Source organism: Pezoporus wallicus, unplaced genomic scaffold (assembly GCF_028554395.1).
Source record: "Pezoporus wallicus isolate ANWC-B61680 ecotype Strahan unplaced genomic scaffold, APGP_CSIRO_Pwel_v1 contig_2908, whole genome shotgun sequence".
In the NCBI taxonomy this organism is placed as follows: Eukaryota; Metazoa; Chordata; class Aves; order Psittaciformes; family Psittacidae; genus Pezoporus; species Pezoporus wallicus.
The window spans coordinates 5,602,450-5,625,811 of NW_026642179.1; the positions used below are offsets into that span (position 1 = coordinate 5,602,450).

General features: G+C 46.7%; 1 protein-coding gene and 1 long non-coding RNA gene across 5 annotated transcripts; one reads left to right on the forward strand and one right to left on the reverse strand.

Annotated features, from left to right (window-relative positions):
- Positions 1–1,146: 1,146 nt before the first annotated feature.
- On the reverse strand, positions 1,147–21,935 carry LOC130609196 (zinc finger protein OZF-like). Of its 4 annotated transcripts, XM_057427885.1 has the most exons (4): positions 21,827–21,935; positions 21,056–21,399; positions 3,955–4,059; positions 1,147–2,685 (listed from the first exon to the last, which is right to left on the reverse strand). In XM_057427885.1, the coding sequence occupies exons 3-4, from the start codon at positions 4,016–4,018 to the stop codon at positions 1,250–1,252; spliced, it is 1,500 nt and encodes a 499-aa protein (XP_057283868.1). In that variant the 5' UTR covers positions 4,019–4,059; positions 21,056–21,399; positions 21,827–21,935; the 3' UTR covers positions 1,147–1,249. The 4 variants fall into 4 exon arrangements, with proteins under 4 accessions (XP_057283868.1, XP_057283867.1, XP_057283869.1 ...); XM_057427884.1 differs by lacking the exons at positions 21,056–21,399; positions 21,827–21,935 and adding an exon at positions 6,308–7,310; XM_057427886.1 differs by lacking the exons at positions 21,056–21,399; positions 21,827–21,935 and adding an exon at positions 3,346–3,490 and having other exon boundaries at positions 3,955–5,094.
- On the forward strand, positions 8,543–10,236 carry LOC130609197 (uncharacterized). Its single transcript, XR_008974730.1, has 3 exons — positions 8,543–9,039; positions 9,440–9,534; positions 10,097–10,236. It is a non-coding gene; the product is annotated as an uncharacterized LOC130609197 (long non-coding RNA).
- Positions 21,936–23,362: the final 1,427 nt, after the last annotated feature.

Genomic DNA, 23,362 nt, shown 5'->3' on the forward strand with positions numbered 1-23,362 from the left:
GTCAGTCCTGCCCTGCCGCTGCCGTCCTGCTGTTGGGCTTCGGCCAGCGGAGCGACGGACCCGCCGGAGGAAAGCCAAGCCTGAGCCCCTGGCCGGCTTGGTGAGGGTGCCCGTCTGGAGCCCCTCGCCACACCAGAATCGGCCTATCTCTGTTTGTAATCTCACACCCGTTGTACGCAAGGACAGAAAACTGGTTTATACAGAGGGAAATAAAAAGTTTTATTTAGGGTAGAAATATGTAGCTAGTAATAAAACATACCAATATAGAGGAAGTTCATGTAATATACAGCCGTTAACATAGCAACAAATGCAAATACAGTAATTCCTAACTCATAATGCTGAACTTTATATGTTAATACTTCACCACCAATAGTGAGCTAAAGAGTATCATAGAAAAGACTACAAAACTGCCAACAGCCTCTTGACTACCAGTAAGAACTCACTGTATACCAGTTCACACTAGGGTATCGGGGGGAGGATATTTCTTTTGGTTAAATAAAGTAAGGCCACAATTTTGCCCATGTTTTGTTGACAATGCAAGTTGGAAGGTGCTCCAGACCACCAAGGGCAAATTTAGGAGAAACTGCCACAGACTAGTGAAGGGCAGCATTCCAACTAGAAGTGCTTGCACATTCCTGTTTTCTGGGAAAGCCATGACAGTTTTGTGTTGCTCAGCTATCGTGTCACTCAGGCTTTGTCATAAGAGGTAGGAATTCACTGTCCTGTCTAAGATTTGGAAAAGAGTCAGAAAAGACAAACAGACTGAAGTTCAGCTCCAAAGTCTCAGACTCAAAAGATTTGGAAATGCCTTGTCAAACACTGGGTTAACTTACTACATTCATGAAAAGTAACAGACGGTAATAAAAAGAGTTCCTAAGACTACCACAGTGTCTAACAAGCTAAAGTTTTGAGTCAAAACCAGCCTGGAACTTTGCATTTTGATCTTCACCTTAGTTGTAAAGTTATTTTACAAGCCTGATTCTCCCAGTTATTATTCTACCACATATTCACAGCTCCCAATTTACCCAGAAGCTGGTGCCCATTCCTTAAGCTCTCTGCGCTCTTCCTAAACCACCAGCACTTGACTCTTATGACTGACTCCCTGCTTCCAGACCTCCTAATGGTTTTTGTCCCACTGGGGTAAGCATGTCTCCAGTCAGTCTCTTCCCAACGTGGTTCTCATCGCCCACCTTTTTCAGGTATCCTCAATCACTGCTTTTGTTTCCCGTTCTGAACATCCACTGCAGCCCTATGGCAGAAGTGAGCTGGAAGTGAGCATTCTCCTACCCAGCATACATTTATAATGTTTCTTGGCTGTGTGGATCTTCAAATGCACTTTAAGTGTTGAGCTTTTCCGGAAGCTTTTCCCACACTCGCCACACTTGTAGGGCTTGGCTCCTGCATGGATCCTCAGGTGGGCACCGAGGGCTGAGCTGTGCCTGAATGCTTTTCCACATTCCTCACACTTGTATGGTCTCTCCCCGCGATGGATCCTCAGGTGCACGTTGAGAGCCGAGCTCCGTCGGAAGCTGTCCCCGCACTCCACACAGATGTAGGGCCGCTCCTCAGCATGCGTGCTCTGGTGCTTGGTCAGGGTGGAGCGGTCGCTGCACCTCCGGCCACACTCAGCGCACTGGTAGGGGTTGGGCAGGAGGCTACCATGGTATATGGGCAAGGCTGCCCCACCGTGGATCCGGCGATGAGTGGTGAGCGCTGAGCTCTGGCTAAAGCCCTTTCCACACACTGGGCACTTGTAGGGCTTTTCACCTGTGTGCGTTCGCATGTGGGTCACCAGTGAGGAGCTCTGCCGGAAGGCTTTTCTACACTCGGTGCACTCATACGGTTTTTCTCCTGTGTGGATCCTCTGATGCCGAATGATGGCCGAGCTGTCCCGGAAACGCTTCCCACATTCCTGGCACTTGTGAGGCTTCTCTCCAGTGTGGACTCTCCGGTGTATGATCAGGGAGGAGCGATCGCTGAAGCTTTTCTCACACCGTGGGCAATTAAAGGGTTTCTCACCCTTGTGGCTCCGCTGGTGGACAATGAGGTGTGAGTTCTGGCTGAAGCTCTTCCCACATTCGTTGCACTGGTAGTGTCTTTCTCCTGTGTGGGTCCGCTGGTGCCTGATCACATTGGACCTCTGGCTGAAGGTCTTCTCACACTCACTGCACTGGTAAGGCTTCTCGCCAGTGTGGATCCGCTGGTGTTTGATCAGGTCCGAGTTGCGGGTGAAACTCTTCCCACATTCGGAGCAGCTGAAGGGTTTCTCTGCTAGGTGGATCCTCTGATGCTGGCTCAGGTATGAGCTCCGGCTGAAGCTCTTCCCACACTCAGGACACTCGTAGGTTTTCTCTCCCATCTGCTGAATCCAAATGGCACCGTTCCCACAAATGGTTGGGTCTGGCTTGTCACCAGCAAGGATAGCCTTGCTCATGTGGCCTCTATCACTGTTGTCGCACTCCCAGACTTCCGTCCCACAGGGAGTTACCATTCTCTGCCTCTCTCCATAAGATGTCTCCACCTCACTTTTTATCTCCAGCTCCTGCTTGCAGTCATGTCTTTGGTCAGCATCCTGGAGGGTATTTCCTTTGAGCATTCTGGAGGGGAACAGATGCAGTCCAGGTCTCACAGGACTTCCCTGATGAATCTTGCCCTTCTGTGTGTCACCCATGGTCCTGGCACCTGCTGGAGTGAACAGAGGAACTAGCAATGAATAACCCCCCTGCTTCTCTGAGGGAGAAGTCCAAACAAGGCAACTGCAGCACATCAGCTACCATTAGCTAACAGCAAAGGAGCCAGCCCCTCAATATCTGCTCCAGGCAGAGAGAGGGCACGGAGACTGAGTATGGGAGGGGAATATGACCCAAGGACAGGTAGCCGCTGCTGTACAGGTTGCAAAAAGGGTCCTCTGTCAAAAGGTTACAGCCATAAAAGACAAAACCTGTCACATGCTTGTCCTCACAGTTCCCATGTCTAGCAAGGTTAGAGGAACGTCATCGCTGCTCTCCTCAACAACACCTACTGTAGCTGCTTCTCTTCCTGTTGCCTATGAATCACTGCTTTCCTTCCAGCACTCCCATGCTTAATCAGGGAGGGAAGCAGCCAACACCACAGGAGCATCCACACCTGCCAAGTAGACCATTTTCTTTCTTCTTTCCAGTCATAGCCCTTTTCCTTAAAAAGAAAGCGCTATATATTCTGCAGAAAATTACACGTAGATTCTGTCTACAGAACAGATAGGGAAGTGGAAAGATAAACTGTTTTATTAATCAAGCACGGAAATGAACCATTAGACTGAAACATTCAGAGCTTTCTGATTTTTTATTAGTTATAAGGAGAACACACCTCAGAAATGGATGCTGGAGCGTGAGGTAAGCCGATTAGCTGGATGGAACTGCTTACAGAGTTAACATCATCCTCTTACGTGTGGAAGGTCAGAATATGAGGTGAATGCAGCAGGACAAACCCCTCAGGTTTGGTTTCAGGTAATCTGCAGATACTGGAAGACACCACTGCACTGGTTATAGTGATTCCCAAAGTTTTGTTTACAACACTCAGGGCTGAAAAACATTTGCAGTACAAATAAAGATACAGCACTGGCCCGAGGCATGCACCTCGAGGCAGAAAACCAGTACAACATCAGAAAGATTGTCAGTGTGAAAGGAAGAAAAAGCCACGCTTTGGTTAGCTGTGCTTTCTGAGTATAGTCTTTGCTGAAAATACACAGGATTTAATTCCATTTGGATAGGGTCTTTTTGAAAGGATATTAGATACCCCAAGAGTGTGTTTCATCTTTATCGTACCTTGCCTACAAATCCTCCTGAAAGCAGAATCTTTACAGTACAGGAGCAGCAGAGGCAGGATGAGCGTGTAGTATGCAGCACAGCACACACCAAATTTTCAGCACTCAGCTCTTCTCTCCCCTTCCCAGACATGCTCTGTTCAGTTTCTCACCTGGGAAGCAAACTTTCTGCTCTCTTGGTGTTCCACTGCTTCTGGCCACAAAGCTGTTTCTCATCACACCATCCAGGATGTTTAAACCATCAGTGACTGCAGATCCTGATCAGAGGAAAGAAAACAGGTGAAATAAATACCCATTGTAGTAGCAGTGCTGTAGAGTGAGATTACAGGAGAATAAGTATTGGAGACAAAAGCAACCTAGACCAGAGGAAAATGACACCCAGAAACATGCGTCAGGGTCACTGTCTGTCCTGCCATGCACACCATGACACTGCTGTTTGGGTCCAATAACCAGGGGCAGCTCATGTTGCGAACCCAGGGTCAACTACACATGCTGCAGAGAGCTGCCTGACAGCTTGCTGCCTTCTCACAAGTGTCACAGTGGTCCTCCTGCTGCACTTTAAGACCAAAAATGCATCCCACTTAGTTTGATGTAAGAAAAACATCAATTCCTCAAACCACTTTCCCTCCATCTCCTTTCTTCCTAGTGAACTAAGAAAAAACATAATGTGTTTAATGCAGTTCAGCAGTTCTGGTAGAGGGAAAATGCCACATTCCCTTCACAACTGGGCTGCTCTCTGTGTCTGTCTGGATGCAGACAGTCTATTGCTTTTACCCAAGGAGTATTTTGCCTGGTCGCTCTCAGTGGCTCAGCCAGGCACGCATAGGTCTGGGTGAGAGAAGATACTTTGATCTGCTCACGTTACCGACAGGAGCAGTCCAAAGGCAGGATGTCCTGCCCTGTGCTCCAGAAAAATGGCAACTTGGCTGTCTTGTTCCAGATGGAGTTTACAGGGCTGGCAGCGAGCAGGAAAGCAGTCACACACACCTGTTAATGCATGAACACCAAGATAATTTAGTCTGGCCAGTTCTGACAGCCAACACACAATCCCACTTCTCAAGGATCTCTGTTCAGAGCAGAAGTGTGCTGCGCGGGAGTGGGGTTTGTGGATAGAAAATTAGGTCACTCATTTAGCTTCAGCACTATATTTGTGCAGTGGCATTTGTTTAGAGGCATTTGAAGATGATGAGGGCTCAGTGATATCCTAGAACTGTACAGGTTAAAGAAAGAAAATGCTAAAACCTGCACATGGGAATGCCAGCTCTGCAATGGAGTTTCACCTTTCTGGTCACGTGGATGCCCACCGTGCCACTAGAAGTAAGTAAAATTACTGATGACCAGGTGTTCATCAGTAGAAATGAAAAAGAAATGTGAACCAGCATATTTTGCTTTCAAAATGAGAAAAACTGAACTGGATGCTCAGTGGTGTACCAGAGGAGGGTACCACAACAGACATCAGCTGCCAGACCCTCCCAAGGACAGATGGAAGATTTCCCCACCTGTATAACGCCATCACGATAAAAGAAGCCCCCCAGTCACATGGAGAGCTGACATTCTGTTGGCTCTGCCTCAGCTTGGAATCATATCGTTCCTGCTCCCTGCTGCCTACTCCACAGTGGATTCAGTGGGTATCCCCCCATGGGGAGAGTTTCCAATCCTTCCAGCAGCAGGCAGTGGCTGCAGGCTTTAATCCCAGGTAAAAGGCAGGGAAGCCGAGGTTTCCCTCTCTGTACAACCCCCATCACACCTATGAGGCAGTGCCGCTGTGACCCTGCTGAACCATCCTCCTAATTTTAGGAGGAGAGAAATGTCCTTCTGGTTCAGTCTCTGCTGTTGTTCAAGGTGAGCATATAGTCAAAACAGGCACCCTAAAATGATGGGTGAGCACCTACAGAAAGCAGACATGGATGTAGGAGACAGTTGATGTGCAGAGCCAGGCAGGTTGTGGGATATGGCAGAAAAGCACATTGTGCAATGGGTGGTAAAGATCTGTCCCTAAACAATATGGGAAACCTGAAGCGCCACCAAGCACCAGACAGGCATGAGGTGCCAGTCTCCAGAACAACCATGTCTGGATAAAGCCAAGTCCCCAGATAAGTGTCCTGACTGATAACCCAGTCTTACGAGGCTGAATGAGGAACAAGAACCTGTAGCATGGGGAGGCAATGGGCCACACCCAGGTCCTGTGATGACAGAGACAGAGGCCCCAAAGGGGCTGCCCCACAAAAGACATAGCTGGCCAGGGATGGGAGAGCCACCACTAAGACCTCAAGCCTGGGAGGCAGGAGGGGCAGGGAGAACAGAAAGCTGCAGTGTACATCAACCTGAGAAAATCAAACATACTCTGTGAGGGCTCTCCTCTGAGTTTGGACCTGTTGTCACAGCAAGGAGGGCAGACCCCGCTATGGCAGGAGGTGGCCTGGGTCCGAACTCAGCCTCATTCAGCAGGCTTAGTCCCCTGCTGCCTTCCCCAGCACAAAACCCAGTGCCAGGTAGGGCACACACCCAGTGGCAGGGCAGAAGGGGAGGCGGAGGGGAGCATGGGCAGGAGGAACAGTTGGAACTGAGGTGTCTGTGACGCCACAAGACATTCCACTGCTGCTGGGGAACCCGGTGTGGCAGGACGAGGACACAGGCAGGCGGGCAAAGCAGAGGATGTGACACCTCTGGCAGGAGTGTGTCCCAAGCTGTTATAGGCATCGCTCACGGCGTGATGTCGGCCACATGGGCTTGTCTGGCTTTGTTTGGTGAGTAGGACACATCTCTCTTTCAAGCAAGGTTGTGAGGAACAGCAACCAAACCAGCTGCTCTTTACCCCTCCCCATGGCTCCTCAGCTTCAGCAACTTGAGGGCAAGAGGGAAAGACAGGAGCACCCCTGAATGCCTCAGGTGCAAAGAGATTAAAACTTTGCCAGTTGTCCCTGACTGGAGCTAATATTTTATTCATCAAGGAGGGCCAGAGAGTGACCTAGGAACCAGGGAGGAGGACTAGGAGCTGGATGTAGTGAGCTGAGGCTGGAGCAGAGGTGGAGACTGGGGATGTGATGATGGGGACAGCTGGGTGAGTAAACCAGACATGAGCACAGAGGCACAGATGTAGACGTGACTTGCAAGGCCATAAGGGAAGAGCTATCCAGGTGAAGTGACAGGAAAAAAGAGGTCTGAGGGAGGACCTTGGTTAAAGACAAACAGAAGGGGATATAGCTGGAAGAAATGGACAGAAAGGCCAGGCTGCTCTGGCCACATCCTAGCAGATAACCCTGGAGGGGTCCACTATCCCCCATTCTACTCATTCCCCTGCTTTCTGCAAACCCACACATAGTCACCTGGCCAAGTGTGGTGTTCTCCTCTCCTACTGCCTCACCGAGTGCTCAATAACCCCTGCTGTCCTCTCGGGGGGGAAGGTTACATGCTTTTCTTTGATCCTGCTGAATCTACAGACACATAGGTGTTAATAAGTTGGCATAGCTGTTAATAAGACATAGGCCATGAGGAAGCTTTTAAGTTAGTTTTTAACAACAACAACAAAAAACCACCATGTCCTATGCTAAGAGAACATTACAGAGGTTGCAAAGTCAAACTTTGAGCATGCCTGAATCACACTCATTTTGTACTGTTAGATTTGTTCCCCCTGGGCATGGGCATGGTGACCCAGCTCTTTAATTACCTAGCTTCAATGTTTTTACATGGGTGTCGGCTTCTTTAGTCCCTTGGATGGACACTGCCTTTCTAATGAGCAGCTATTCGGTATGTTGTGTCACCCTTATCATTCAGTGTTTGACTCAGATTTATTTACTTGATCCCATTTGAATTCTGCTGTAGACAGGTTGACTCATTTCCTCATTAACTTCTTACATACTCTATGTTTTAGAGCTTTACAGCTATTAATTGGTTTCTAGTGATTTTGCAAATGGCAAAATGAGGGCAGAGAGGAATTAAAGTCAAAAACATCTGCTACTTTTAGAATCTCAGTTTGAGCTATCTCAGCCCTGGCTTCTCAGAATACATATGCTAATGTAGCACTTACTTGCCATTCAAAATACACCACACACAGACTCCAAAACAGCAAGAGAGCTCAGCATTCCTATAAACAGCAACCCACAAGGTAAGGAAAATGCCATTAATAACACACCAAGAAACCTGGTACTTGCCTAGCATCACACAGGAACCTCTGTGGTGTAGCCAGGAATAAAACCTACTTCTTCGAAGAGTATCTACAAAACTATCCTTGCAGCATCTTCCTGACTCATTCTTCCATGTATCTTCCAGTTTGTGGGAAATGAGGCAGATGTCCTGAATATAGTAAGTGTTTAACCTGGGAAGCCAACTCCCTCACACAGCAGGTGCAGTCTCTACACTGAGGGAGCTACCAAGTCTTTAGGAAGGAAGAGTAGGTTGCTGTGTACTTAAAGAACATATAAAAAGCATATGCAAGGGGAGATGAAATTAAGATTGCACAAGAAGCTTTTATTTTTTGGCGCATCTAACCTCCAAAAGTTTGATTTCATGAGCTTTCATAATGTTCTTCACAGGGAAGAACTGGCTTTAAGTTTTGCATAAGGGTTCAGTGAATGCTTGGACCATGGTAAGGGCACACACACATCCACTGGAGCATGCTCCATTAACTCGAGGGGTTTGGACCCAGTTAAGTGGAGGAACAGAATTTGCGGAGGCTGAAATTTTGATAGGAAACAGTTCCCTTGCTCCACCCTGACAACAGCTACATTCCCAGTTCCATGATTTCCAAGACATTTCTCCCAATTCAAGATTTGAATCTCTAGAGCTTTGGTGAAGGTCCTTCAGCCATGTACTGCCACCAAACACTACACCACTTTCAACATGGGCAGAGAAAGTCTTCCCCAAAGTCTAGACCTCCCATCTTGAGCCTGTTACTGCATTTCCCATTTGTTGGATCCTGCACCCAGACAGGGCAACAAGAGATCTGGGTTCAGCCCTTCAGCTCCTCCAGGTGTGCCATGGTTAGCATTTCCTTTGACTCCCTACATTTTATTTTTCACCAGTGCTCTTGGGTTTGGGCTTCAATGCCAGCTCCCACGGCGGGAAGGCACAGCAGCCTGGAACACCACTCTCTGATGAGGAGTACAGCCAGTTCTTCAGGTTCCTCCAGACAGCAGGCCGTGCCAACACTGCCTGCTTCCTTCGCATGCTGTACGGCTGCCAGTACCCCCTGGTCCAGAGGCTGGATGAGTATGAAAACCACGGAGTCATCCCTGAGGGTAAAGACAACTGTGACTCCCAAGGGCAAGCAGATGGGCGGGTAGGCATCCCCCATGGCCAGCACTGAGCTGACCACTGGGAGAGATGGGAGACTCAAGAGCTGGTGGGTGAGAAGGGTGGATAGCAATCCTGCAGTGAGAAGACATCTGCTTGTGAGCATCCTCTATCACACTTGATTGCATCTACGTGTCCTTAGGACTAGCTTCCTCTTATGCCTAGGGTCATGAAAATAACCAAGAAGTGATGGAGTTTCTCACCTGGGTTCAGGGAGGCACCCAAATGGCCATGGGGCTTTTCATGGAGCGATGTCCTTCCACAGTGAGGTTATTGCTGAGGGCTGGTGGGACCCCAGCACTGGAGTTTATAGCTGAGTCTGTGTCTTTATTTACCTCTTTCTAGGGCCCGTATGCTCTGAACTGCCAAAAAGTCCTATCTTTCCTGACTTCTGCACCTTTTCTTTTTATCGCTGTACTAAGAAAAAGTATTTCATTAAGGTGAGTTATTTAGCTGTTTCCTGAAGACTGTGGTGGTGTGCTCTGGGCAAGCAACAGGCAAAACGGGGCACCCTGGAAATAAGGAAGTGGGAAAACGGGAGGAAGGCAAAAATACAGGGAAGATCCAAGAGAGCTATGGGCAGCCCACCTTCCAGGGGCACTCACACCAAGCTGACTAGCTTACACAGGTGGCACCTGCAGCCACTTGCCAACAAAGAGACTTTGAAGAAGGTACTCAAGAAAACGAACCTTTGAGGTTCAGCCCTTAGCTCCATCTCTCATTCCCAACCTAGTTGAGACTGTCTATCTAGGTTACTGAAGGAGAAAGGGTGATTAATGAAGCCTAGAAGACAAGGAAAGCAAAGAGAAAGACAACTGGGAGTCACACGGAGACACTTATGGGGAGACTTGACAAAGAAAGGAGCAAAGGTTTCTTCCTTTCTTGGGCTCATTTTTGTAGGAGTGGGAAAGATGGGACTGTGCAGCGAGTTCTAACCCCACAGAATAGCTGCCTGCTCTTGAAGCCCACTGCCTCTACAGGGGAGTGTTTTCTCTTCCACAGAGGACTGCATGCCCAGGAGACAGCAAAGCCAATCTGGACAGCACACGCACCTTCAATGACATGAGCACTGATTCCATGTTGTCCAGCATCTTCAGTACCACCCCCCTTCTCCCCATACGTCCCACAACCGCCCAGCCAAGCCGCTCCAGCCCTGCCAAGGAAGTAGTTGTCACGACTCCAGCCCCAACAAGGAAGATCCCCACCTCCTTACCTGCAACCACGCCACAGTCGACGCACATGCAACTAAATCCTTCTGACCCACATGCCACAGAGGTGAGAGCCAGTGGGCAGCAGCAAGGAAAGCTGCCCACCACTGACATGCAGGATCTCCTCCTGAGGCTACAAGATACCCAGGTGCAGAGTTCACTGCAGAGACTTCAGTTGCTGACCATAAGGAAAGCAGCGCCGGAGGAAGAGTTGCAGAATGCTGCCTGGAAGCTGCTGGTGGCCCTGAACAATGTAAGAATGTCTCAGCAGGCAACTGGCACTGATAAAAGGCACAGAAGAGAAAAGTGAGCAGCCAAGGAGGATCAGCCATTGATGCTCTGCTGCACAGTATAGAAACAGATACACTGTCTGAAAGGGGACATACGGGAACATGGAAACAAGAGAAGGCAGCATCATCAAGGTCAACAGTGCTTCCCCAGGCCAAAAGTGTGGGAGACTGAGGTATGTGAAATGGTATTGCTCAGCATTCAAAGAGAAAGATGTTATCTTCTCGGAGATAACTGTGTTGAAGAGATAGTGTCCTCTCACAAAAACTTGTTCACTTGCTGTAGTCCAATTTGGGAGATGGCTGTTCTTGAACAAGGCATGATGGAAAAATAATCCGTTTTTCCTGCTTAGGGTTGTGTCACCATATCTGGCTCTGTCCTGGGCAGAGAGATGGGGTTTGTTGTGTCATTCAATGAATGTTACAGGAGAACGCTGGCCAGTCTTCATCAAGTATCAGTGTTCACACTCAGAAACATTAGGGGAAGAATCTTCCTTGGAAGCATGTGTGTGACTATACATATATATATATATATACACACGGGGTGCGCTCTAAGTGCAGGAAGGCCTTAGTTGCAGAGGGTTGTCAGCTGCTTCTGAAATGACGCTATGAAACACACAGGATAAATGCTCATATTAAGAATCTCCTCTTGTCTCTCTCAGAAAACCAGTCTAATTTATGGGAACTCAGACCGAACTGCTGTTCCTTTTATAAACACTGGACATAGCTGTATGTAAACCTGCGTGAAGCCATCCGAAGCCAGCACTTGCTGATAAACTCAGAGTAGGAACTCCGCAAGAACCAGCTCCAGTTTTCTGAATCTCCACTGAATGAGTTTAGAGCTACCTCAGGCTTACTCTACACTCCAGTGGTTGGTTTCAGCTTTCAGGAGACCACAGTTAAAGTGAGAATCCCCCGTTCACTCCCACTGGCCTTCCTGTAATATATTCCACCGAGGGCTACGAGGAGAAAGGGGACAAAGGCAGCTCTCCTTATGGATGCACCACACCAAGCACATCCCTGTGGGGAAGGTCCCCTTAACACTGGGGGTCAGGGATGTCTGCTTCCCTTAAAGTGAGAGTTGGGGATGTCTGTTCCTTCTACACTGCCTAAGTGACACAAAGACAGCTGAGTGAAATACAGACTCTGTCTCTATCTATTGAAGAAGACCTCCTTAGGAGATGATCTTGAAATGATAGGTCCTCCATTTGTCCTGGGAAGCGTAATCTTTTCCAAAGCTAAAGGCGGATCACACATGGGAAATGTGCAAGCCTTTGAACAAGAGTGCTCACTTGCTTTAGTGGAGGGCTGCCCAGTCATATACTCACTGGGTGAGATCCCTAGTAGAGCACAGGCTGCTCTGACCTCACCCTGCTACACCAGCTCATCCTCTTCCCCATAGAAACCACCCAAACCTGCTATATCCCCTCCTGGGGCACCAGGGCTTCGCATCCCCTCTGCTGCCCGGGCAATGACAGCTCCCCCATCCCCTGCAGCCGGGCATTCCTTGCAGCAGCCTCGGTCGCCATCGGGTCCTGGTGCGCATCGCCCCGTGTGCACCCATGGGGCTGCCACACTCATGGGGTTGCCAGATTTGGTCTCAGCGACCCAAACGCTAGAGATTCCTTACCCAGGTAGCTCCGGCCGGGCCCCCCACGACACGACGGCCCCGGCCGCGGACTCTGGGCCAGCCTCTCACCGGAGCTGCGGGGTCTGAAGGCCGCGGAGGGCCGCGCATCCCCGCCGTGACCGCCGGCTCCTCACCGGCCCTGCCCGCATGCTGCGCACCTCCCAGCCGCGGGGCTCGCCACCTGCCCGCCCAGCGCCGCAGCCCCGCGGGGTGCCCGTGCCCTGCCTCTCGGCAATGTCACGTCGCTCCCCCCAGCCCCGCGCTGCGGGCCCGTTACTTCGGGGGACTCCGCTCGCCCGGCCCGGCGCCGCCCCGCTTTTGTTGCGGAGGAGCCGCGCTCCCCCCGGCGGACTTACCGGGGCCATGCGCGCAGCGGCGAGCCGGGGCCGCAGCCGAGGCGGCAGCGGGGCCGAGGGAGGAGGGGGGCGGCGGCGGGACCGAGCGGCGGCGCTGCGGGGCCGCTGTGCGAGGGGCGGTGCGGCGCCCTCCACTCGGCTCCGCTCGCTGGTGTTAACCCCTGTCCGCGCCGGGCGCGGCATGGGCCGGGCCGGGGGTCCCCGGGGAGGGCCCGTACTCCGCGCAGGGCCGCCCCCGGGAGCGAGGCGGCGAGCAGAGCCCCGCCGGTGCGGCCTGGCGGGTCAGCCCTGTTACCCCTGCGCTGGAAGAGGAGGGGTCCCGCCTCAGGCATACGGTGCTCAACGAGACACAAAGCGCCAGGGTGCTGCGCAGCATCAGTTTTCAGTGCTCCTTGTCCACGCTTCCAGCACTGGCTGTGTTTTACAGTGCAAGCCCTGGCACACAGTGAAGCACCAGTGCTATAGCCAAAGCCAAGAGCTGCTTTCTGTCTCCAGCTCTCAGTGACAGGATGGTATTTTCCTTCTTGGGCACGCTTTATTTCAGGTGAGTGGAGGCTTCACCCTGGTTCTGTGCCTAAAGGGTTTCTGAGATGCTGGCAATGCTCATCACTGCAGCGTCTTTTGCTGGGCTGTCTTATGCTGTACCCAAACAGCAAAAGATGCTTATGCCACAGGAAAGGGTCCATCCATCCCAGGCAAAATTCATCTCTCAATGTACACCCTGCAAGTGCTGTGGATTCACAGCAATTTTTTCCCCAGGGGAATGCAGGAATGGCTGTTGCCTTTGAATGAGAGTAAAGGGGGCTGAGGTACGTGACAATGAGTTTCTAGTGTATTTAACAACTTTTCCGAAGGCAAAGGGAGAAGGGTCATTCCCAAATGCAAAGTCTTGCATAGATAATGCAGTTGCTGACTCCAAAGATGTTAGACAGACACGGAGCTTGAGCAAATCTAGACTTTGCAGCATTCCCTTTGCAGAGGGAAGGACTTTGCCCAGATTGCACATTCTTTGTTGTGAGCCTTGCCCCAGCCCCCTCCACCTTCCTTTTGAAGAAGACATTGCCCCTTGTAGGGTAGGCAAGTAAAATTAGTACCACACCAGTAGCAAAAACCAAACCAGCTGAGCAAGAAGTCCAGCTACCAGAGCATAGGTGCAAAGACTGAGAGGCAAAGGAGGGAAGGGGAAGCATTTCTGATGGGCAGACAGAGCAAGATCTCTGCCTCTTTTTGTGGAGTGCAGTGAAAGGCCACATGCAGCACAGCTCTGATAACAAACTCGAAGGGACGTGGGAAAAATCCATTTTGACAACAGTTTGTATCAAAAGCAAATTATGAAAGAGCTACATTGTCACTTATGAGTTCATGCTAATCAATATTCCACAGTGAGACCATTGGTATTATCAGAGTTTGCCCATGGGATTTATGAGGCCAGGCCCAGTTACCACCTCTGGCCTCTGCGGCAATATTCCACCCTGTCACTGGCATGCTTTTGCTGCCTCCTGAGAGCACACCGCAGTGAGTGTCCTGTACCTGGCTGGCTTGCATCTCAAGTACAACTGTCAGCTCAGTTTTTCAAAGTAGTACCATGGCATTAGCTAAATGGCCTTGGCTAGTTTAAAAAGCACTTGGGAAAACTCAAAATAAGACTTGATGGTCCTTCACCTGTTGCTCCAGTGTGCCCTGTAAACCTGGTTTAAATCAGTTGCACCATTTGTTTAGCAGCCCAGTATAGTGGGTCCATTCCACAGGTGGTATCCATACAACATAAACAGTGCAGGCATACATGAAAGCCGAAACTGTGAAAACATGAGTCATTCCACTTACTAGTCCAATGAAACCCCACCACTTTACCCAGAGACGCTGCTGTCTAAAAACGACTATTCCGAACCACCACAATCATTCCATAGTAAGGATATATCACTACCCATTTGGGCAGAGAATGCCTTCACAGACGTCTTTTCAACACAGTTTCCAACAGCAGTCCCACCAGGGGAGCATAACTGCAGGTCCCAGCAAAGCAGGGCGTGCAGCGCAGCAAAGCAGGTTTCATCACATCTTTATCTTTCTTCATGGGGGATTCGAAAGCAGCTGCCAGCATGCTTTCCCCACATTTATGTTTATGGAACATTAAGCCTTTATAGGGCGTTAACCGTTTCTGCTTTCTCTAACTCCATCTGCGCATTGAGACACCTGTGGCCAAAATAAAGCAGAGGAATTCGCCATCAGAAAATGGCTTTTCTGAGCCACACTACCTCTTGATCCTTCTACCTTTATCACAAATCAAGTCTTTTATCTGAAACTGAGGGCAAGGGCTATTAATTCCAGTTAAAAGTATATCACACATTGGCTTTCACTGATTTTCCTTCTGCGTGAAGGTTATTAGCAACAGCAGCTGAATTGCACTATAAAGTAGTGAAAAAACAGGAAATATTACACACTCCAATTTAAATGTAAAGGAAAGTGGAATCAATAGAAAAAGGTTAACAAGCTTTTCTTTGCTGCTTCATGACTGTGCAAAAATGTCCAGCTCTGTCTCCCCAGGCTGTATTTCGCAGTCTTGCCAGACAAGTCCTTACCCCCATTTTTTTTTGCTTTTTAATCTCAGCAGTAATAGGGTCATTATTTCCTAGTTTCCTTGATGGTTGTGATCTTTGGCAGTCTCACACATCTTACGAGCTTATTCCTTCAGTTAAGAACTCAAGTCCTTAAAGAAAATCTTCCTTGGTAATTAAGAGGTGAAAAAGCCCAGCCTGCTATATATTAGAAAGGAATGCCTTAAATAAGTCTGAAAACTCCAACACAAAACCAGAATCAACAATACCAATTCAGTGAGCACCGTTTAATTTTATTTTCTTTCTTCTTCTTCTTTTTTTTTTTTTTTGGCCAATATTCTGCAGCAACTGTTTAAGTTTTTCAAAGCAGACTGAAGTTGAGTCAATTATTCCAGCTCCCCTAAAATGAACAGTTTTGTGGCTAAAGCTGGCTACAGTTGGCTGGAACTCTTAATTACCCGTTTGCCCATCAGGCACAGCCTTTCAAAGCAAACAAGGTCTGACTTTGTAATTACAGATATGTTACTAGAGAACGCCAAGAGATATGTGAAAGAAGCAACAAGAAACTGGTTTCTTTGCAGGTAACTTTCAGAGAAAACAAAGCATTAAAGCATTCTGAAATACACCGTAAAAAGTCCCCCAAAGACCTTACTCTGCTCCCAGAGCAATGCTTTGAGAACTGGGAGAAAGTCAGGTTTATTGTTCCATAACCTTAAAATAAACAAGCTTGTTTTCTTAACTTCCATTTGTGTAGCTGAGGAGTCTCATTACGCTCACAAGGAATAGAAAAGTAAATCTCTGACTTGCCTCTGAGGCATTCATATTCTGCTGCTCGGTGACCATGGATCCTTGATTATACAGGTGTCTCCAGCCAACTAGGTGGCATTTCCTCCTAACAAACACCTACATGCGTGGTTCTGAAGTCATACAAGTAGGAGAAAATGATGCTGAAAGGCACCTATTGGCAGTAAAGCAGAAAGCCCAAAGACCTGTCATGTATATTCATGTGTAACCTGCAAAATTCACGTGTAACCTGCTTTGATTTTAAGAAAAGGATGAAAAGGCATGAGACCAAGTCCACCTAGTCAAGCATATTGTCTCTAGGAAGCAGGCAGTAAGCTGTTTGTAAGAGGAAAATGACACACACAGGTATATGCTGAAAGTCTCCTAACTGCTGCAGAAGAACGTTAAGTGCAAGGCAGCAGCAGGGAAGAGGGAAAAAAACTTTCTTTCACAGTATTCACACCTATGAAGTGCAGCTGTCCTAAAAAAGGTTACAAACAACTGACAAACAGGCACGACAGAGTTCTGAGGCCTCAGATCAAGGTGTGATGGATTACTTTCAGCATTGCAACATAACCCAAAGCTAAGGAAGAGAAGCCGCAGATGAAAGGGAGAATTGCACACTCTACTGGCGTTTCATGTCTAACACAGCAGAAAAACCCATTTCTCCCCATATTCCTCCAGTAAGGGGCCCCAGATCTCAGCTATCATCACTGTCAAACGAAAGTATCCTTTGAGCGTATTTCCCCAAAATAAAGCCTGGTACAAATGGACATAGTCTCTTTTCTCTGTAGAGGGTCTCCAAAGTGCAAGAAAATCTGAGATGCTGCTGCAGTCTCGCCAGGTTCAATACACAGCTGGCACTCCATTTTCTTGACAATAAGAATCCCTGTCAAACTCCTTCTGCCCCTCCCAGCCCCCATCCAGAACGACACCCTTTCTCACCTGAACATCACCAGTAAAGTATGAGCTGCTTTACTGGTACGTGAAAATAGATGCTATAAACAAAGCCACCATTCAATCACAGCCAAAGATGAGACAGCAAAATCAGGCTAAATGACAACCACCTAGACAACCACCACCCTCTGTTCTCTGCAGGGGACATCAATATGGCATGGGCTTTCCCTGCAACAGGCAGCAGAAGTAGCAGAAGGCACCCAATGATCCTAAACTGGTGGCAAAGGTCTGGGGCGTTTGCAAGTGAGCTCACAAGCATGGTGAAACTCTAGCTGGAGAAATGGGGCTTATAGTCAGGCCAGTTCTCACTGATTCTCTTAATAACAGCACATATTACACCACCCTCTTTTTTTTTTTCCCTGCTATTATTCCTATAAAGAATAAAAATAAAATGGCATTAGCTGCTCTTGCAGCACTCAAAAATGCCTTTCAGGAGCTCCTGCTGATCTCTGCTTGATTTCAGTGGAGTCTTTTGAGATGCTACTTCCCCAGGCTCCATCTCCATGTTCTTCTTGTCTCCTCAGAGCCTGTCTTTCAGGATTTATACTCTGAAGGAGAAAGAAGCAATCTCCTTGGCAGGCACAGGTTTGTGATTTTTATTGCCTTGGTTTTGTATGCAGGCTGTGTCTCCTTGCATTTTACTATCCTTGTTCCCCATGAAATAGTATGACTCTTGCATATTGTTAACCGTACTTACAAGCACCCAGATTAGTCCTGTACCAGTAATGTGGTTCTCAACCACCTCTTAAAGTAAAGGGAGGCTGACCATGTTTTAAAGGTAGTTTCTCAAGCTCAGCAGCAGGAGAATTTATTTTAGATCTGTTACATTTTTAAAGAAATCTCAAGTATCTTAATTTCATTTTTCAGTAGCCCTTTCAATGCAGGATATCTGGGACTAGATGTTACATCTCCCCTGTCAGCCCTTGAAAATGGTTGAAAATCCTGTTCTTTGAACCACCTCAGCCCCCTTCTGTGGTTCTGTGCGTGACAAACACAGATCTGATGGATGTTGTGAGATGCTCCAATGCTAGATCTTCTCTAGCACAACCACAGGGAAATGCAAATCATGATCCAACACTACTTTGTAGTCTCTGCCAGAAAAACAATGTAAATATATCTACACTTAACTTCAAACTATGGCTGTAACATGTCCTCTGTCAGTATAAGTCCTATTCTTTTCTAGACTGATGTTTTGAAGAAATAGCTCATTTTCACAATTTTCTTTATCTCTGAGCTTTTATGAAGCTGCTACATATACATAGCTTATGCTTACCATTTACATTTTCCTATACCCATATGAGCCTGCTGAATTCTCCAAAGAATTTCAGATTTCAATGCACTTCGCACTGCTATTGTTACCTCTAAAGACTGGGAAATTCTTTACAACAAACTCCAGTCTGAACTGGAAATGTGAGCTTGCTCTGCAATTCCCTGACTCCTTCACACTGACAGCCCTAATGCCTTTTTATAATCTCTCATCTTTTACCGAGCCTCTGCAAATTTATTCCACATTTCTGAGAGCAAGCAGTTCCTTTCTCTCATATTTATGTGCATTGTATTTCTGGCTTCCTTTATCTTACATAAGTAATGTTTTCAAACCCAATACTGGCTTCTTTTTACCAGCAGCTATAATAAACTGAATCTATAACAGAGTATAAGACCAGGGCAAGTATATATATCCGTGCCTAAGTTGCTTAGACCCGCTTTCACTGCTCCTCTGAGAGAGGCAATTTCATCTTCTTTACAGGTCTTTTAGTTTCTTCATTCCCGGCAGGAAATTAGGGCCCTTCAAAACTCCTTCTTCAGCCCCTCTATAGCAATATACATTAGATAAAAACCTAATCTTCCCTTTTCAGAAAGCTGAGATTCTTGTGTAAAATTTAGACACAGAGGACTGAAGGAAAACCTAAGGTCTCACAAGAAAAAACAATCACAAAACACAGAAGCACTGCTTCTCCATCCCACACCACCAGCTGCTTGTAATGCCATCCTTTCCTTCAGTCAGATCCTCCTTCAGCTCGTTACTTTATATAGGGAAAAGCTGGTCCCCTCAAAGACCTAACATAACTCCATGGGCTGAAGAAGACCAATATGGGGATATACAGGACAGGGGAGGTGCAGAGGCTGGGTCCAGCTGCAATCCAGATTAGGTGTTTTTGAGACAAAGAACAGCTATGAATATGGGTTTGTAACTGCACATTCAGATACTCATTGCTTAATCATTGCAATTTAGGAAGACACATGACAAGCACCCGTGACACGTTTCTATAATAGCAGCAGCATCATGAACACTATGAAGGTCACCAGTGTCTGAGAGAAGTTCAGTCCTTGACTTGTGCTGATGGAGAACATGCTTTTATTAAGGCTGAAGTCACAGGTTTATATATCCTACATACTCTCACATGGACTGCTTACAACACCTAAGGCACTACACCAGAGTGTTACAGGAAGGTCTATTTAAGAGGCCTGTAAAAAACCTTGACTTTTGGACCAGTTTTGGTTCCTGCGTTTTAGGTCACTGTCTAACCAGCCAGTGTCCAAACTAACACCAGGCTGTACCCACCCCTTGGGGTAGGGGGACATTATTTAAGCACTGGTTTTCCTAAACCTTCATCTCAAAAAACCCACAGTCATTCTCACTGAAGGTCTGATACATAATCTACCTATGCAACAGTTGACATTAATGTAATTATTTGAAATGTAGCTATTATTACAGCTGGGTGCAAGATTAATGTCCTGGTTGTTATGAGGACTATCCTAAAAACACTTCCCATCAAGAATTCTGTAAATGATATTTAAGATTGCACATGGCATTCTAAATCTGAACTCTTACCAAGTTGAACATTTGAACTAGCAGTTAGGCTCTTACTCTTAAAACATTTAATTAAGTTATGTATACAGCTTGGTGAGACATTAATTATTTCAAGGACTTGGAACTAAAGGAGTTCACAGGTATATTTTGTAATACAACCTCTAGAAATTCATAAGGACAAAATTGAATGAATAATTTCATTTTCTCATTAGCATGTTAGCTATGCCTTATATGCATCAAATCTGAAGAGAGAACTAGAAGTAGAAATGCCCAGACCACATCACTAAATGTGCAAAGTCCATTGTAAAGTTGTAAAAATGTAGTAAGAAATTTTCACACCAACTTAATGTCTGTGACACAGCCATTCATTGGGAATTCCTCTACATTCTCCAAACTGATGTATTTAGTAAATCTCATCTAGGTAATTAAAACCACTACTACGGTTTCATGTTCCAGATATATCTGGATAGATATCCAGATAGATCTGGCAACTACACACCCAGACTTTTCCTTTACCATGCCAGCACCAAGTGTGAAATCCATCATTTTTCCTTCAGCTTAGTATCTGTGATACAATTTGACACACAAGTCCTGCTTGCACTACACTCCCAAAGTATGTTCCCACTGCTGTGTTTTTAGGGTGAACTTTGGTATAAATCCCTCTGATGGTTACTGATCCTGATCCAGAGTTTTTTGCAAGTTATGGGCCACATCTCTAGTCTTTTATGACATTTTCTCATCTTAAACCACAAAAGAGTGACACATGGACCAAAGCAAAAAATACTATTTCAGGAATGCAATAATTTGATTCTTATTTGTATATACTAGAGAATTCTTATTTTCTTTTCATGGTTATTCAATGGCCTACCTTCAGTGGCTTAATGCCTTCTGGGGAATGGCTCTTTTCTAATCAATTTTAGATTACTTTTCTCCATATTTACTCCTATCTCCTATACAGCTTTTTAAACCAAAATCAATTTCACTGTTGCCTCAAATAGCCCTCCTGGCTGTGCAAGGATAGATTCTTGAACTTCATTCCTGGAATCCAAATTAGAGTCTGCATGGTGTTAATCCTGGTCTTAAATAGAGAAGCACACACTTATTTGGCTCTTCTAAGATCCTGACCAAGGCACGTTATAACCATCCTCAATTTAGTTCACAGCTGCTATGTCTGCAGAGGGATCCCAAACAACACTGGAGCTCAGCTTTATATTTCAAGCATCTTAAGTCTGCGTTCACACCCAACATAATAAGCGCATCCTCAGGTGCTCTTCCAGTGCTAACAGCAGCTCTGTGCCCAGTTAACTTGTGCAGTGCCATGCAAAGCACTGCTGTATAGCAATATTTTACAATGCTCGAAGCACACTTTTACTTACTCTGCCTTTATATTGCACTGAACAAGAGCGGCATACAGTTTTCTTCTTGGTGGCTGGCATGTACTCCACAGAAAGAAAGCAGTGAAAGAACAATGTCTCTTACTGCTGCATGTCCTTAGTTCATCTCCTAATTTGCAGTCATCTCCCATCAGCATGCTGATTATCCTCTGTGCTCTGCAACAATAATACAGCAGACTACATCTCTCCTCGTATACAGGCAACTTTGCCTTGTGACTGAAGGTAGCAGGACCAACCCTACTGCCTCTTCATCCTCAAAGTGATATAGTTCACTTGGAGCACAGCAAAAAAGAGTGAGTCTCCAGAGGGAAGGGAGGACATCCAGCCTATGGGGGAGCAGAACAAGAGAAGGAGGGGTGAATGCATACATTCACTAACAAATAAAAGAGGAATTTAGTCTGAAAGGAGGGAGCAATCCTGAGCCTGCCAGGCTTTGTTGCCTCATGCACTGTGGTGACAATGCAGAGCCATGTGCTCTCCTAGAAAATGTTCTCTACAACAGGTCCTGAATCCAATGCCTCCTGCAGCAACACCTGACATGAAGACCAACCACAGCCAAGCAAAACACAGGCCATGGGGAAGGAGTCAGCATGGAGGCATGTGCATGCCCACAGTGCTGCATGTGCTTTCTGGAGGAGGTACATGCCTGTGTCCATTGCTGAAATCCAAGGAAGAGTGGGCTGTTGTAGAGCAATTCCTACCCATGTTAGGTCATCAACCACGCACATGCTCCCTTGCCTCTCTCCACAGTACCTTTATCCACCTAGCTGTGATGCTTCACAGTATGCAGACACTCAGGCTAGGTGGAAACCTGTGCAAGGAGGAGCTCTTTACAGCAGTTCCTTCCAAATAAATCCACTTTCTTCTCTGCAGTAGGGAAGTTAAAAGAAATAACCCATGTGTGAGTGAGAACAACACTGTTGTAATGAAAGATGGAAGAGACAGCCAAAGCAGAGAAAAATAAGGCAGATTTCAGATAAAGAACAGGGAAAGAGAGGTGGAGGGAAGAAAGCCAAATCTTCAGTCCTGAAAAAGTTAGTAACAGAAATATTATTTATGTGTATACAGGTAAATCCTGTTCTTTTTCTTCATTACCAATTTAGTGTAATGAGTCAGGGGAAATGGCTGATAACCTTTAAAAGTGTCGATACTTGATATCCACAGTTCTTTTTCCTGGCTAGGCATAAAGCTGTCTGCATCTTGAGACAATGAAGAGAACTGGTTTAAAGGTGAGAAAATATTTAATGCTGACTTTACATCTAAGTGCCTTACCCACCACAAGGCCAGCCTGACAGCCCATAAAACCTGATTACTCCTTCTGGGACTCTGATATCTGAGGGAGCAGAAAAAGTGTCCTTAGATAGTGGTGCAGTGCACTGGTATGGGTGGGGGATGATGCCACAAGGATACTGGGGATGCGTGTGGATCATAGAATCATAGAATAGTTATGGTTGGAAAGGACCTTAAGATCCTCTAGTTCCAACCCCCCTGCCATGGGCAGGGACACCTCACACTAAACTATGTCACCCAAGGCTCTGTCCAACCTGGCCTTGAACACTGCCAGGGATGGAGCATTCACAGCTTCCCTGGGCAACCCATTCCAGTGCCTCACCACCCTTACAGTAAAGGACTTTCTTTATATCCAATCTAAATTTCTCCTGTTTAAGTTTTAACCCATTACACCTTGTCCTGTCACTACAGTCCCTAATGAAGAGTTCCCCCCCGCAGCATCCCTATAGGCCCCCTTCAGATACTGGAAGGCTGCTATGAGGTCTCCACACAGCAAAATTTACCCCAAGAGCAGCCTGTCTTAAGAAAAATCCCATCAACCATTCCAGCCAGGGGCAATGTGAGAGTCTTCAGATGGATGAGCTGGTATCTCCCTGGGATGATATTTCCTCAATCTTTTAAACACACACCTCCTCAGATTTTTTTTTTTTTTGCTTTATCTATCTTTATGTGATCTCCTTAAGTGTTCCCATCATGAATTTCAAAATCAGATTCCACATAGTTTTGCCCCTTAACATTACTAAATCTGGATAATTTCATTTTACTGCTTAACTTCTATAGATTTTTTTTCTTCTTGTAATGAAAGTTTAAAAATCAGCTGTGGAAAGAGTGCTTTGCAGAAGAGGAAAGCATAAAAAACCTTTTTTCTTAAAGGTATGATGCAGTAATAAATTTGTGTATATAAAACTGGAGAGATAATCTCTCTATGGGGCTGTTTTGTGCTTGTTTAGACATTATCTTTTGAGGCAGCCAGCAGGTTTTCATTAAAAAAGAAGTATG

Coding starts and splice junctions, on each gene's coding strand:
- LOC130609196 (XM_057427884.1), bottom strand. CDS start 6,749: ATGAATAAAATATTAGCTCCAGTCAGGGACAACTGGCAAAGTTTTAAT. Junction 4,060..6,307: donor CCCTTCTGCCCTGCCACTGG/GTGTGTGCCCTA, acceptor TCCTCTGATCAG/GATCTGCAGTCACTGATGGT. Junction 2,686..3,954: donor GCAGAAAGTTTGCTTCCCAG/GTGAGAAACTGA, acceptor TGTTCACTCCAG/CAGGTGCCAGGACCATGGGT.